Here is a 15,922-nt window from a genome sequence, read left to right as displayed (position 1 = left end):
AATTTTTCCCATGGTTATCTTGAAATTTAAATGGAAGAGATTAAACTTTAGGATTATCATGACCTATATGCTTTAAACCTCAAAAAGATGGTTAAAGAATTACTTAAATATATAAAAAGGTTTGAAGTACTTTTTAAAAATAAGATACAATGTAACATTGTTGTCAAATGTTCCTATTTAGTTAAAAATACTTAGAAAAGAATAGGATGGAGCAGTGCCTGCTTGCCAATCTGCAATCATACCCACCAAAGGAGGATGTTCAGGCCCAAGGGGTGGAGACTGTATGTGTGTGTGCTTTTTTAAGGAAGCTAATGAAGAACTTCTCTCTAAAATGGCTAACAGACTATTAATATAAAATCAAAACGAAACAGAGAATGGCAAGCATTCCTATCATCCCTTAAACCACCCTTGGATTAAAGTGAAAAAACATGCATGATCACTCTAACTGGAAAAATAAAAGAGGGGCGTGAGCTTCATTCTCACTGTGTGACTCTAAAAAGAATGAGCTGCTCAGCAAGTATCTAAAAGTGGAGTGGAACACAGCATTTAGGGAACAGGCACGAATGTGAAAGCTGGATACCAATGGACCATACACAAATCTGATCCTGTTTTGAACACTTAATATTATATTGTAGAATTTTATTTTCTGGCATAAAATTATCAAGACTAAAATTAAATTTTCTTCCTCTTCTTACCTGCTAACATTTCCAGTCTGCAGCATTTTCAAATGAGAAAATACCTGGGTTCTACTCAAATTTCTATAACCTATCATACAGGTGACTTTGCCAAGTCATCTAACCCCTGGATCTCAACCTCCTTTAATTGTGCCTTCCTTCTGCCCCTTCTACCCAACAATTGAAAAATATATGTATATATATATATGCTTTCTACTCACATCACAGATACATTGGACAGCTGCTTTTTAAAAAACAATTACCCAAATTCGAAGTATACAAAGAAGAATCCTGTGCTATTAAAAAAAAAAAAGAACTTATCATTATTTCTCCAATACCTATCTAAAATATACATTGTGTATCATGTAATAAGAAAACTAATAGTATTAAAATTAGGTAAGAATCAGGGCAAGTCTACCATAAATTTGTCACCTCGGTTTTACTATTTACAATTTTTTATATTTTAAATCAAAACAATGGTTTAGTATTCCTATTCCATTTTATTTTTAAGTATAAGAAGGACAAGCAACAGAAATACGAAATGTCAGCTTACAAAGAGGTAAAATGGTGGATCAAAAGAATCTTGTTACAAAGGCAAAAAGGAAATAAGAAAGAATTCCACAATTTAAAAAGTCATGGATATAACAACTTTCTCTAGGAATCAAAGGAAAATAACATTTTTTTAATTTCTATTAATCCTGACCAGATCATAACTGCTGTGAGCGGAAATCTCATCAAAACATAAATCTGATCACGTCGATCCTCCTTCAGAAGTTCTCTAATGCTCTCAGGATAAAGTCCTAAGATACATTCAAGGCCCTTCTTGTCTGTCTGCCAGGTCCTTCCCCCCTTCCCTCTCCTCCATTCCCCCCGCATCATATTCCAGGCCTATTAAACCATTTGCATTTTCCCAAATGTGCAGAGCTCTCTCTCTCACCTCTGGGCCTATATTCAAACTGTTCTCTCTGCCCTCACAACCCACCAATCTCTTTGCCTGGCCATCTCATCCTTCAGGTCTCAGCTAATCACCTGCCTTGATTCCCCAAGAGTTTATGACATGCCATTCTTAATATGCCCCTACCTAACAATATTTCCCCTGTGATAGCCCTAATCACACAGTGATGTATCTGTCTTCCCCCACAGAACTGTAAGTTTGTTCATGGTGGAGACTGTGTCTTGCTTCTCATTATATCCTCAATACCCAGCTTACAGAGGGCCCTCAATAAATATTTGTTGAATATTTAAAGATTTTAAAAGAGAAGTAAATAACACAATGTCTGTTTCTGCATATTGTGGCTATTTAAAAAGTAACAGGGACTTGGAACTGGGTAACATATTTGAATCAAGATGCTGAGCAATTTGGACTCTTTCCCAAGAATTTCCATAAAACTGAGTGTACTTGCATAAGGCACTTCCTTTTCCAAGAAAGAATAAGGCCCGGCATCTGTTCACTCTTTTCCATTCCTGCTACCAACCACTTTCGTTTAGAGCCTCAGCTCCTTTGCCTACTCTTACTGTAAAATCCTCTACTTAACACATGACATGCTAACCCCTGTTGTCCTCATATGCAAGGACTACCATTTAAAAATGGGCTATGGCAGAGACGGCAGATGGCCTATGCAACATCTGTGCCTTCCCTTTCTTGCTCAGCAACAAAAGTTCAGCCTTATTTACGGTAGTACAGCAGAAGCGGTTAAATGTACTCTGCTACATCTCCAGGCGAATGCAGTTAGGTGGGAGTTATTTGACTGAGTTCTGGCAAAAGAGTTTAGGGCAGAAGAATATAAGTCACTTCCACTCAGCCATCAACCTATACAACTAACTCCTAAATGCCAACTTAATCTGTAAGTAAAGTAGGCACACTGCCTTGGGTTCACACACTTTTAGGGGCTCACAAAAATATTTTATTTTAAAATGAGAAGAAAAAAATAAACTTTTAGGTTAAAGAAAACACTTTAATATATAATATTAAGATATTTGTCTTTATACTAGTATAGTTGGAAAATATAATTTTTAGTATTGTTTGCAAAGGAAGGGGCCCAGGAAGGCAAAAGTACCTAGGGCCTCATGAAGCCCAGGGTTATGAGTTATAGGAAATCCCATTACTTAAGCCAACTTGAGTTGACTTCCATTGAATACAACCAAATAATCCCTAACACATTTACTCAGTGAGGATGTGAACTCCTGGCAGGCAGCAACTTTTAGGTACTTTATAGTCACCTCAGCATCAAGCACAATGCCAAAGACACAGAAATTACACAACACTTTTTTTTTTTTTTTTGCCTAAAAATGACCATGTCATCCACTTTAAAGAACAGGAAAGCAATAGTCTTCACCAATTACTTAGAACTATGTGTTTCTTTTCATTGTACTGAGCATGCTAAGTACACAAAATCTCATTTTAGAGATTTCTGCTTCTCAGAAAGACTTGTTCCTCAAAACCTCAAATGCTGATTATAATGCAAATTGATATTAGCCCCAAAACCAATTTGTACAACCTTGAGCAAATCACTTGATCATTGGTTATTCAGCTAGACAATCAGTTCTTTTAATTAGCTAAGAGTTTTTTTTAACTAGATCAAAGCTCCTCAACTTTGGTACTTTTGACATTTGGGGCCAAATTCTTTGCTTTCGGGGGCTGTCCTGTGAACTGTAGGATATTTAGAAGCATCTCTGGCTTCTACCTACTAGATGCCAGTAGCACACCCTCCAATTGTGATAATCAGAGACTCCAGACAAAATATTTTCTGGAAGACAACCCCCAGTATAGAACCACTGAACTTGACAATAAACTTTTTCAATTATTCATAGTATTCTGCAGTTCTTAAAACACTTTTATGAACATTAACTTATTTGAGCTTAATAACCCTAACAAGTGGGCAGACCAATGATTATTATTTCAAAAATGATAAACTGAAACTCAAAGATCATCATGTCAGTAAATGATTAAGATGGACAAAAATTTTCATCTTCTGACTCCTGTTTTAGCTTGTTCTTGGTACTCTGGCCATTATCTTAGTTCTACCACTTACTAGCTGCAGATCCTAGATAAGTTCCCTAACTCTCTAAGCATCCACTTCTCTACCTATCTCTTAAACGAGGATACGAATTATGCATGTCTTGTATTAATGAGGATTAAAAGAGATAATACATATGGACTTAGCATAGTGCCGGACCCATGGTAAATGCTCAATAAGGTTAACCATTATCACTGAGACAACTAAGTGTGAAAGTAGCACTACGGTTATGTTTTAAGAGAATTTATCATTACATACAAAAAAAAGAAAGAAACCTTACTAAAATATGGATGAGTGAAATGATACAATGTCTGAAATTTGCTCAAAATCCTGAGGGTTGAAAGGGGAGGGTATGGATGAGGTATATTTGAAACAGGATTGGCCATGAGCTGCCAATTATTGAGGGTGGGTGATGGGCACTTTGAAGTATATAAAACTATTATCTCAACTTTCTTCCCTATTTAAATTTTCTAAATGAAAAACTTAAAAAGGATAAATTTTTTTTAAGTTGGTTACTATCATTATTACATGACCTTCTCAAGTCCCTCTAAAAGTGAATAACACATTCTCAGGTCTCCTGCAAAGTAAAACATTAACGCCTAGCACAGAATAAGCAATCGATCTATTTTAGCTATTATTATTATTACTGTCGGTACTTGCTCTTTCTTAAAGGGATCTCTTATTGGATTCTTCCAATAAAACTAAACAGCATCATCATAATGTAAAAGATGAATATTTACAGAGAACAAGAAGTAAATAAAGTGAAACAATAACATCTACCAGAAAATATTGCCAGTTTCCTTATATATAATTTAAAAAGGCGGTGAAAAATGTATTAAGGTCTTTCAAATTGAAAAGCGCATTCCCATTAAGACCAACTAAAAACAGACCTGCAGATTCCACACCGGCTAAGGATCCAACCAAAGTGGGGCATGGTTGGTGACAAAGCATTGGGCAGGCTGGAACAGAAGAAAAAGCACTAGACCAGAAATCGGAAAGCCTGGATTTTCCTGGAAAGCAGCATAGTGATTGTGAAAGTAATCAATCTGTTCAAATCTCCACTACTATCATGTATTAGTTACGTGAACTTAGGGCCTGTTAGAGAGTCTTTAATCATATGTTTCTTCATTTGTAAACTGCAGATAATATGTGTGCCTACCTCAAGTAGATTAGTGTGAAGATTCAATGAGATAATGCAAAAAAACAATAAACACAGAGCATAACACACGAAGTCTTACTTATTGACAGTATTGGTCTTAACTCTGTTAGAATTCCAATTCCAATAATTCTTCAACCGAGACCTACTGATTCTGATCCTTTTTCACTTAGGCTTTTCCAATCTCATTGTCTTCACTTCTATCCCTTAAATACATCTGTACAACCACTACTTTTCCTTTGTCTTCATCATTCTTGCCTGACAAACTTCAACCCTCCTACTATCTATCTGCTCTGCTCCTCCACCAGGAATCTGAAAGTGGTAAGAGATAAACTCAACCAGTCTGACTACTCTCAATTTAAATTGATGACCACTAACATTAAGTGATGCCCAGCAACACTATTTTCTGAAATCCTTTAGTTACTCCTCCCCCTAGACCAGTGATTCTCAAACTTAGATGTGTACACTGTCCAAAAGAATAGCCACTAGCCACAAGTGACATTTCAATTTTAAAATTACAGTAAAATTCAGCCCTTCAATTGCTCTAGCCACAATTCAAATGATCAATAGCCACATGTGGCTAGTGGCTACCAAATCAGACAGCACAAATATAGAACATTTTATTTTCATCACCACAAAAGTTCTACTGACAATGTCCTAGGCAATTGTTTCATACCTTCTTCTCCCTCCTCAAACTTCCAACACTTTCTCTCCCAATTTTATTATTAGCTGATAATCTTGGTTCCTAATTCAATAAGAAAAAAATAAGTAAACAGAAAATTTCCACAGCTTCCTTCATCACATCTACCTACCCAGATGCATCTATATCCATATATTCTGCCTTCTTTCTTGTTATTATAGATTGAGTATAGTCCCAATTAATTCCTCCAATACGCACTTATCTCATCCCCCTTATTCTATTAAAAAACATCACTTTAGCAATTATCTCTCTTCTGCATCAATTTCCCCTTTCTACAGGATAATTTCCATGAGCATATAAGCATTGTAAAATTTCTCCTGTCTTAAAAAAAAGCCTTCTTTTCACCTTCATCTTCATCTATTACCTTGCTTTCCTTTATAGAATCCCTCGAGTTGTCCATACTCATTATCTCCAGTCCCTCCCTTACTATTCTTTCTTGAACCTATTTAATCGGCAACCTACAAGGCCTTATATGACCTATATCCACCCACTGATCAACCCCCGCCCCTCCCCCCCCCCACACACAGACACACCCCCTAGCATCATCTCCCCCTGGATCATAGTCCTTTGGACATACATCCCTGCTTGCTTTTCAAACTGTTGCCTCTGGAAATCTCCTCCATATATGCAGCTGCATTTGTTGCTCCCTATCTCCTTTTCGCCACAATGCCACCTTCTCAGAGCCTTTCTTGATCTATCTTTTAAAATAGCACCTTACTACACCCCCACACTCCGTAGTCTCACTTCCGGCTCTATTTTTTCTCTAACACTATCAGCACCTGACATGCATTACCATATATTTTAGTATGCAGCCCACATACACGTGTAAATACCATGCATACAGAGATTATGTTTAACCGGGATGCGCTCAATTTTTTGTTGAAAGGAGGAATCAATGTTACATACTTCTCCCTCTCCAAATCGGTTTTAGAAACTTCAGTGGAGTAACACACATGACATTAAGTAATCTCTAGTTAAAGAATCAGTTCCTGACTCATCTGATAACAAGAAAAGACACATCCTTACAACGGCTACGTCTTAAGCGTGGTGTACAAGGCCTCCCGTTTCTCAAAAAAGGATTTTTCCCCAGGACAGCGGCTACCGCATGGAGCCTCTAAATTCCGGCAAAACACAGATCAGCCGGTTCTAGGGCCCGGCCGAGCGGACTCTCTTCCCATCAAAACTCACCGCCATAGCACCTGCCAGCCAACTGTGCAAACCACGGCACTGAACTTGGCGATCTCCCACTCAAAGTAGTGGTTACAATCTCCCCCCCGCCCCTTCACTGCAGCCAGCTCTCCCAAGGACCTGAGGACCACGCTTCACGCTTAATGAGGCAATAGCCAGCTCACCAGTAACTACCGCCAGGTGCGTCTTGTTGCCTGCCGGGAATTGTAGTTCCCAGAACGCTAGAGCCGAAGTCTGGCGGACTACAATTGACTACAATTCCCAGAGACCAACGGGACACAGGAAGTCCCCTTCATAGGGCGCTCAGACGACAACGGTAGTGATGTCAATGGCAAGTTGAACTACAAAGTCCATGATGCAGTTCGGATCTCAGGCTGCCGGCAGCGCGCCCTAACCAAGGTGAAGTCCCCATCCTTCAACCTTTAACCCTGTGTTGCTGGTTGGGTGTCTGTCAGGATGCCAGGATGCAAGGTTTATTAGTCTTCAGTGAGTTGCGTGCTAATTATGGCTTCCCATTGTGCACGGATATTTATTACCGTCGGTGGCATTCAACGGCCCAAAATTTAGACATTTTATGACCATTTATTAAAAATCTCCATTTTTAAGAGATTGGCTGGTAACCCACCTGATACCAGTGCCGGTCTCAGACTATTTCAACTGTGGTATCATTTAAGGCTGAACTGTCTGATGTGGTAGTCACTAGCCACACTTGGCTATTTAAACGTAATAATTAAAATTAAATACAATTTAAAATTAAGTTCTTCAGTCGCACTAGCCACTTTTCAAGCGCTCAATAGTTTATGTGGCTAGTGGTTACCATATCATTGGACAGTGCAGAATTAGAATATTTTCATCGCTGAAGAAAGATATATTTAAAAATGCTGATCAAAGTCTCTTAGTTTGTAGTGGTCAGATTAGTTACTCTCATATATGTTCATTTATTAGTTCAGCAAACATTCATTAAGCATCTACAAAGTTCTTTGGGGCGGGGCAGCCCAGAAATGTCTTCCTAAAGAACTAGGAGGAAATATTTGTTTAATGAAAATTTTTATAAAAATAAATTTAAAATTATTTGTATTTAAAATTGTATGTATGTATATGTATATATGTTGTCCAACAAACTCAAAAAGAGTCTGGAGTCTTTAGCTAGAAATAAATAATATTTAGTTAAAGGTCTTAGGGTTTGCAAACCAGAAACACAACTAAGCAATACCCAGAGTGGTCTGAAAGAAAAAAAGATAAGAGTTATAGTAAAGAATACAGTCTTGGGAAGGATCAGTTCTGCATTCTTAGCTTAGCCTCTGGATTGATCCAAGATGGTCATCCTCTCTATGATTAGTGGTCTGGATAATGGATACTAGGTGGTCTGGATATGTGAACATTCTTGTCTTAGTCCTTTAGGAGGTATTCAGGAGGGTTATCTGAAGGACTTAGGTATGTCCAGGCATTACTGCAGGACTGGAAAGTTTAAAAGTTTAAGTTCTGTGGCTGGTTAAAACAGGAATAGAATCATTTCCTCATACTTCAACCTACTTGATTTTAGTAATTTAGCAGCTTGACTCTGGTGACCTCATTTTATTTCTTCACTTTACATATACATATACATATATATACATTTTGAACAACTAGTTTCAAAATACAAATCTAATGATGGCCTAACACAATGCTTGGCACATGTTATAGGCTCAATAAAAATTTGTTGGATAAAAGGAAGGAAGTTAAGAACCTTAGGCTATAGAGAATCTACCAGTGGCACTCCTGCCTCTGGGCTCTTATACATACAAATATTCTTCATCACTTTCCAAAACCTCTTCCTTTACCTACTAACCATTAGGACATCACATCTTGACAGCCCACTCTAGGTTAAATGTCCCCTCCTAGATTTTCCCTGAAGTACTCCCTTCTTGCTCATCCTTGGGAAATTCATCTCACTGAATTTTAACTGCCTGTTTATCACCAGACTGTAAGCTCCATGACAGCAGATGCTGCCTAGCACACTGCCTCCAACTTCATCCTTTTTTAATTTTCCTATTTAAGTGACCAATATTCTTTAAAGGGTCATTTGGATTCCATTCATTAGAAAAAAATGATTTAGGTTCTGTGTACAACACACTATCCTAGATGCTGGAGCCAACACTCAAACAAGACAAACGCAGTCACCTCCTTCATAGAACTTACAGTCCAGTGGAAGAGGCAAACATTGAAGCATTGGGAGTGACAGCAGCCCATAGAAATGTTTTAGGCAAGAAAGAAACATTGTCCTATCTGTGTTTTACAAAGATCATTCTGAAGAACGGTTGGAAGGGAGCAAGAGTGGAAGCAGGAGGCTATTGCAACTGTCCAGGTGAGAGATGATGGTGTTTTAGACTGTGGTGGTGGCAGTCAAGATGAACAAAAATTCAAGAGATATTTGGAAAATGAATGTTTATAGTAATATGGCTCTTTAATTGAGAATTGTCCATCCTTTGCTAGGTATGTGGAATACCTTCTCTAGATAAATGATATTAGAAATGTTGCATAGTGAATACGAGTTAAGGCTCTGAATCAGACAAGACCAAGTTCATCATATACTAGCTAGGTGACCTCAGGCAATTCAATTAACCACACTGTAAAATAAGGATAATAATAGTAAGTAAGTCATAGGATTGCTATGAGGATTAAAGAAATAATATGTTCATAAACCATATATATGGCATATAGTAATATGTCAGCTATTTTATGATTATTTTAGGAAAATTGGTCTATAAACAGTCTGATTAAAATAGAAAAATCTTACCTGTGCCCCATAATAATCTCTTCCTAGCCTAACTTAGCTACTTATCACCATATAATTGTGGAGTATACCATTTCCAATTGTCAGATCACATCGTGATCATTCTACAAAACTCCACAACAAAATTCACTTCCTCCTTTCTTTTTTTTTCCAAACCCACCCCACCAGTCATTCTACTTAATTCGATTGAGTTAGCATTTCTAAATTTAGATCTATAAAGCTGTAATTAGTTTTGGCTTGTCTCTGAGTACTTTTGTATTTGTTTTTCATGCATATTTACCTAACTTCTCTACCCTTAGATGACACAGTCGAGAAAGAAATTATTCACGTCTTTTTATATTTATTTTATAAGCATGTGGCATTCAATGAATATGGTTGTCACTTCCCTACCCTCATAAACACTTTTCATTTTTAAATGATTTTTCCCCTCCATTAGTGTTCTGCCTTACTTTAATGCTTCCTGAATGGTGAACAGTTTTTTTTTTAATAAAACAAGGAATGAGTATAATGAGGGTGAAAAAAAGAATCCTTCTAGGATTTATGAGCTTAGCTGATCATAAGGTTGCTCTGACAGTTAGTGAGCACCAGAGGAAGAGTGTGTGTAGTCATTGTGCTAACAGGCTTTGGAGTAAGATGCCTGGGTCTGATTTGAGGCTCCATCTCATGTTAGCTCTTTCCTTCAACCTTGGGACTCTGGGTCCTCATATGTAAAGCTTGCTGTAAGGATAAAATGAACTGCACTAAGCCAGGTGATTAGCCCATTACCTGGTTCATGGGAAATGCTCAAGAAATATTAAGCTAAAGAAGGAAGAAAGGAAGGAAGGAAGGAAGGAAGGAAGGAAGGAAGGAAGGAAGGAAGGAAGGAAGGAAGGCAGGCGAGAATACTTGGAAGCTAGTTTGATCAGTGCTATGGTCTGAATGTTTCTGCCCCACTATACCCCCCCAAAAGAAATAATTCATATGTTGAAATCCTAATGCCTAATATGATGATATTAAGAAGTGGGGCCTTTTGGAGGTGCTTATGTCAGGAGGATGGAGCCCTTATGAATGAGACTAGTGCATTGTAAAAGAAAACCCAAAAGCTCCGCACCTTCTTCTATCCTGCAAGGATACAAAGAGGAGTGTGTGACCCAGAAGAGAGCCCTCACTCGGCCATGCTGGCAACCCGATCTCAGACTTCCAGTCTCCAGAACTGTGAGAAATAATTGTTTTTGTCATTTATAAGCCACCTAGTCTGTTACAACAGCCCAAATGAACTAAGACAGTTGCTTAATTAATAGAAATTCTAAATCTGACGTGAACTAGGAACAAGTAGTCATGTTAATTAGAGAGACTTTTATATTTAGACAAATGTAACCAAATTAGAGAAGTTGAAATTCTCAAGTACCAAAATTTTGAGAAACTCCTATTACCTAGATTTCTTCTAAAGTAGTCATATTTGTCATTTTTAGGAATTAGAAATCACTCACTCATGCTATGCCTCTACAGACTCAGAATCCACAAGCTTCAGTCAGCCACCTTTTCAACATTCCACAGAGCATTGCCAGCCCTGTCATGAGCTCACATGGGAACTGTGAACCTGAATCATCAAAACATAGCTTGTCACTACCATACCATCACCACTGTGGAACAGACCAAAGGCTCCGAAAGGAAGGGAGGGAGGGAGGAAGGAAGGAAGGGAGGAAGGAAGGAAGGAAGGAAGGAAGGAAGGAAGGAAGGAAGGAAGGAAGGAAGGAAGGAAGGAAAAGGAGGAGAAAAAACACAAAAACACGTAAAGATACCCAATCACATATTAACCGAGATTCCAATTTCAATGACTATATTTTAAAAATTTATTTGTACATTTATGATTACAATTCCTCATTTTGATGAAATTAGAGGTCTAAATGATATAAACTGAGCACAATCATGGTTATTTTTTTCTTTTTTCTTTTTTGATATGAATTAGTCAGTTTCCCAGGTTTTTAATAGAAAGAAGTCAGTACCTTCCTGTAGTGCTATTCCACATAGTGTACGAGTGTGTGGTAGCACTAATGTCAGATTGCCAAACACCTTGGTTTCATCCTCTTTGTGTTTCATACTGACAATTAATCTGACAGTAAAACTCATTAACTCTACCTTCAAAATATAATCAGAATCCAACTACTTCTCACCATCTCTTTCACTGCTAGTCTAGTCCAAACCACCATCATCTCTTGCTTGGATTATTGCCTCCTAACTGTTTTCACTACCTCCATTTTTCTTGCTGTCTAAAACATTAGTGGTCCTGTTTAAAAAATAAAAAACGAGATCAAATAATTTTCTTTTTCTGCTCAAAACCTTCAGTGTCTTCCAGTCTTAGAATAAAGATCCAAAGTTCTTACCATGACCAACAAAGTCCTCCATGATCTGACCTCTGACTACTTCTCCAACCTCTTCTACCATCGCTTTCCTCCTAGCTCACTCTTCCAGCCCAATTGCTTCCACCATTCCCTCAATCATGCCAAGCTAGTTCCTGTTCAGGGTCTTTGCACTTCCCTGGAAGCTCTTCTCCAATATCCACATGACTAACACACCTGTCTCCAGACCACTGCTCAAAGAGTCCTTTTAACTTCCCTATCGCTCACTATGCCCTCACTTTGCCTTACTATTTTTTATAGAATGTATCCCACCTGATATATTATATGGTTATTTGTCATCATTCTCTTCCTGCTAAAATAAATCTCCAAGAAAATATTTATTTTCTTCACAGTTGCATCCCCAGGGCCTATAACAGTGATAGATTTTCAATGAATATTTCTTGAAAGAAAGGCAGATGCTGGCACTGAAAGAGGCTAATCTGTGCAAAGTTGCTTGGCAGAGTGACTGGCATATAGGAGTATGAGTTCTTATTATTTGATGTGTCTAAATCCCAAGAGATGTATTCAATCCAAAGAAAGGAGGGCAGTTTTTTTGTTTTTGTTTTTTCCTCACCCTAATATCAGAGGAATAACCAGAGGGAATGAGTCTGGTCAGTCCAGTCCATTACTGTTGTTGTTTTCTGCTGCAAGTAAAAAAATGTCACTACTGCAGTGGAGCTTTGTACATTTCTGCTGGGTGCTTTTCTAATCTGCAAGGATGTCAGATCTGGGTCCAATGGGAAACCGTGAAGCTCATGACAAATGGGGCAAGGACTATTTCTGGTATGTGCATACCTGTAGTTGCTACATTTAACCTTTCCTCCCAGTTGACACTGCTTTCAATGTGTGAAACAACTTTTTTTTTTTTTTTTTTTTTACTTGACATACTTGTAGCCATATGCAGCTGTAAGAAATAATGCAGAGAACTCTCTTGCACTTCGCCCAATTTCCCCAATGGTAACATTTGCAAGACTATAGTATAATATCACAGTCAGAATATGATACAAGTTTTACTTATACTCATTTGTGCATGTTCGTGTATGTGTATATAAATTAGATTTTATACAATGTTATCACCCTTGTAATTCCTGTATCCACCACAATAGTCGGGATACAGAATAGTTTCAACACCACAAGGATCCCTCATGTTGCCTTTTAATAACCACACCCACTTTCCCTGCATGTCCCCATCTCCCACCTCCACTCTTAAAATTATGTAATTTTCAAAATATTATCTAAATGGATATGTGTGTGTGTGTGTGTGTGTGTGTGTGTGTGTGTATATAAAATATGTAACCACCTTTGGGGGATTGGCTTCTTTCCTCACTCAACATAATTCATCCAAATTGTTGCATGTATCCATAGTTTCTTCCTTTTTATTGCTGAGTAGCATTCTATGCTACATATGTGTCACAGTTTGTTTAATCACTCACCTGTTTAAAGTCACCTGGACTAATTCCAGTTTGGGGCTATGATAAATAAAGCTGCTATAAACATTTGTGTACAGGTTTTTATGTGTGAACATAAGTTTTCATTTCTCTGGGATAAATGCCCAGGAGTGTAATTGTTGGGTCATATGGCGGTTGCATGCTTATTTTTTTAGAGAAAATACCCAAAACAACAATATGTTGTTTTTCATAGTGACTGTATATTTTACATTATACCAGCAAAGTATGCATGATAGTTTCTTTGCACCTTTATCAGCATGTCAGTTTTTTAAAATATTAGCTGTTCTTATAGGCACATAGTATGAAGCAACTGAAAAAAAAATAACTCTTATAGTTCTCTTAAAAAAACAAATCTACATTTCTATAACAAAGAGACTATTTAGATTGACTAATTTGTTGGTTAACTCCCCTTGACTTTGCATAACTAAGATTCTAGTGACTTCTATTGAAGTGACTTTTCTCTGAGCTAGCTGGGCTTTTCATGTGACTCAAGACTCAAAATAGACTGATATTTTGATTATTATATTATTTAATTAGATGATAATCTATAAATGTACAGGCAAGAGATGGTCCGTATATAAATATGAGCTTCCTAGTTTGAAATTCTACCTAAGCTTAGTTTAATTGCATGTAAGGAAACCATATTGTGATTGTAAATTTTGCAGAGAAAACTGGAAGATGACTCTCAACCTCTCTTATTGGACACCGAGGACAGCGCTTAGCTGCAAGGTGAAGAATAAGGACTGCAAAATAATTTATGGGGATGAACTATTCTGATCCTGGAAAGCCTATCTACTTTTGTCAACACTTTTGTAAAATTGCCTCGTCAATTCTTTCTGGTTGAGGCCCAGTTATCCTCAAGCCAAAAAGGGGAATTTGGGTTGATTAAGGATGGTTTAGATGTCGGTTCTCCTTGTAGACACTCTCTTTTCAATGTCCCATATTAATAATCTCTTCTCTTGAATTGGCATCTCTTTCTTTTTCCTCCTGTGGAGATAAAACTGAGAGAAGTCAATCTTTGTTGAGTATCCATTTTGACAGCCACCTTAAAGAACATTTATTTAAAATCACTCTTACTCTCTAACAGATGGTAATGGGCTCAATGCACATTTGTTGAATAAATTTTGAATAAACCACATAGTTCATAGTTCAATGTTTGCTACTGAGTTGGTTAAGTGAAGGTTATAGATGTGGACTTTGGAGTCAAATACACATGGTCAAGGCTGAGCCTTTTCATTCATCAGTTTCATAGTCTTTCTAGGATGCAATTTTCTTGCCTGTGGATATTGTTTATTACCCAGAGGCACGGTGAGGATGAGAGGCAGTAATACACTGAAATATTTAGCATAGGACCACCACAGAGTACTGTACTCAATAACTTTGGCTATGAGGTAGCAATGGCTTTTATACTTTTAAATGATTGAAGAAATAAAACCAAGGGAATAGTATGTGATGTGAAAATTTTCTAAAATTGAAATTCTCATGTTTTTCTGGAACACAACTACAATCATTTGTTTATGTATTACCTGTGGCCAGTTTGATTCCAAGAGGACTGCTTTGTGTAGTTGCTAGAGACCTCATGGCCCACAAAACCAAAAATATCTACTATCCGGCCCTTTACTGAAAATGTTTGCCTATACCTGCTCTATGTGTATATAGAATACCTACTTACTTTGGGTTGACCCGTCTCTTTTGTATGAGATGAGTGCTCATCAGGTATTTTTCAAAATGTTATTATAATGCATAATCCCATAAACTATTCTGCTTCCTAAGAGGTAACAATTAGAATCCTAGAGTCTTACACAGTGCAGGGTTATAGCAGGTACTCAGTATTTGTTATTGAATAAACATTGTAACACCAGCGTTAAGCCAGTAATTTTAAAACTCCAAAAGGAATTAATCATCTAGAACAAACTAAATTGCCTATTTCTGTAATTGATTTTTAAAAATTATTTAAAAACTTCTTTTGCTGACCAAAATTCTCCTTGCAGAAAGATCCCCACTAAATTTTAGATATGAAATGAAAAGAGAACTTAAAAAACATTGGAATGTTTTTCTGCCAAAATAAAGCATATATGAAAACTACCTGTAAAACTGAAATGGCTTCAGTTTTTTTTTTTACATACGTGCGCCACGTTTTTAAAATGACGATTACCGGAATCCAAGGCATGGTTATCAGAAACATTCTGCGTAATTTAAGCAAAGCAACAAATATTACAAGCATGTGTGCCGAGCAAAATGTGTGTGTGAGGGAAAAAGTAAGATCTGCGTCTGTGCAATGTGTCGAATGTGAACGTACTGCACGCTGTGTTGCAGATTTACTACAGCTGAGTCATTTCGGGACACTAGTGTGTTTCCAGGAAAAACGAGAGGAAGGAATCAGGCTGAGGGGCTCGCCGGGTTCCCCCAAGCGCTCCTAGCAGCAGAAACCGGTATACCGAGGCGGGCGGCGGCGTGGTCTGAAAAGGCGCCGTGGTCCCTTTAAGAGGCACAGCACCTTCTCCAAGATACCATCTTGCACCAGGAGTTCACGTAAGCTCTCCACCAACCTTGCTATATCCCTCCTTAAGTGGGTACGACTGGCTGGC

The 15,922-nt window shown here is 37.7% G+C and overlaps 1 protein-coding gene across 1 annotated transcript in view; it reads right to left on the bottom strand.

The window, feature by feature from the left end:
* Nucleotides 1–6,887, bottom strand: part of LARS1 (leucyl-tRNA synthetase 1) — a 48,739-nt gene extending 41,852 nt beyond the window's left edge. Inside the window, exon 1 of the mRNA XM_016126582.2 lies at nt 6,736–6,887. Within this exon, the coding sequence (XP_015982068.2) occupies nt 6,736–6,741 (6 nt within the window). The 5' untranslated portion in view covers nt 6,742–6,887. The remainder of the gene's footprint in view (nt 1–6,735) is intronic.
* Between the last annotated feature and the right edge of the window lie 9,035 nt (nt 6,888–15,922).

Source organism: Rousettus aegyptiacus, unplaced genomic scaffold (genome assembly GCF_014176215.1).
Source record: "Rousettus aegyptiacus isolate mRouAeg1 unplaced genomic scaffold, mRouAeg1.p scaffold_m13_p_7, whole genome shotgun sequence".
NCBI classification, from domain to species: domain Eukaryota; kingdom Metazoa; phylum Chordata; class Mammalia; order Chiroptera; family Pteropodidae; genus Rousettus; species Rousettus aegyptiacus.
The sequence above is the reverse complement of the archived record's forward strand: the minus strand, read 5'-3'. Positions and strand labels throughout refer to the sequence as shown.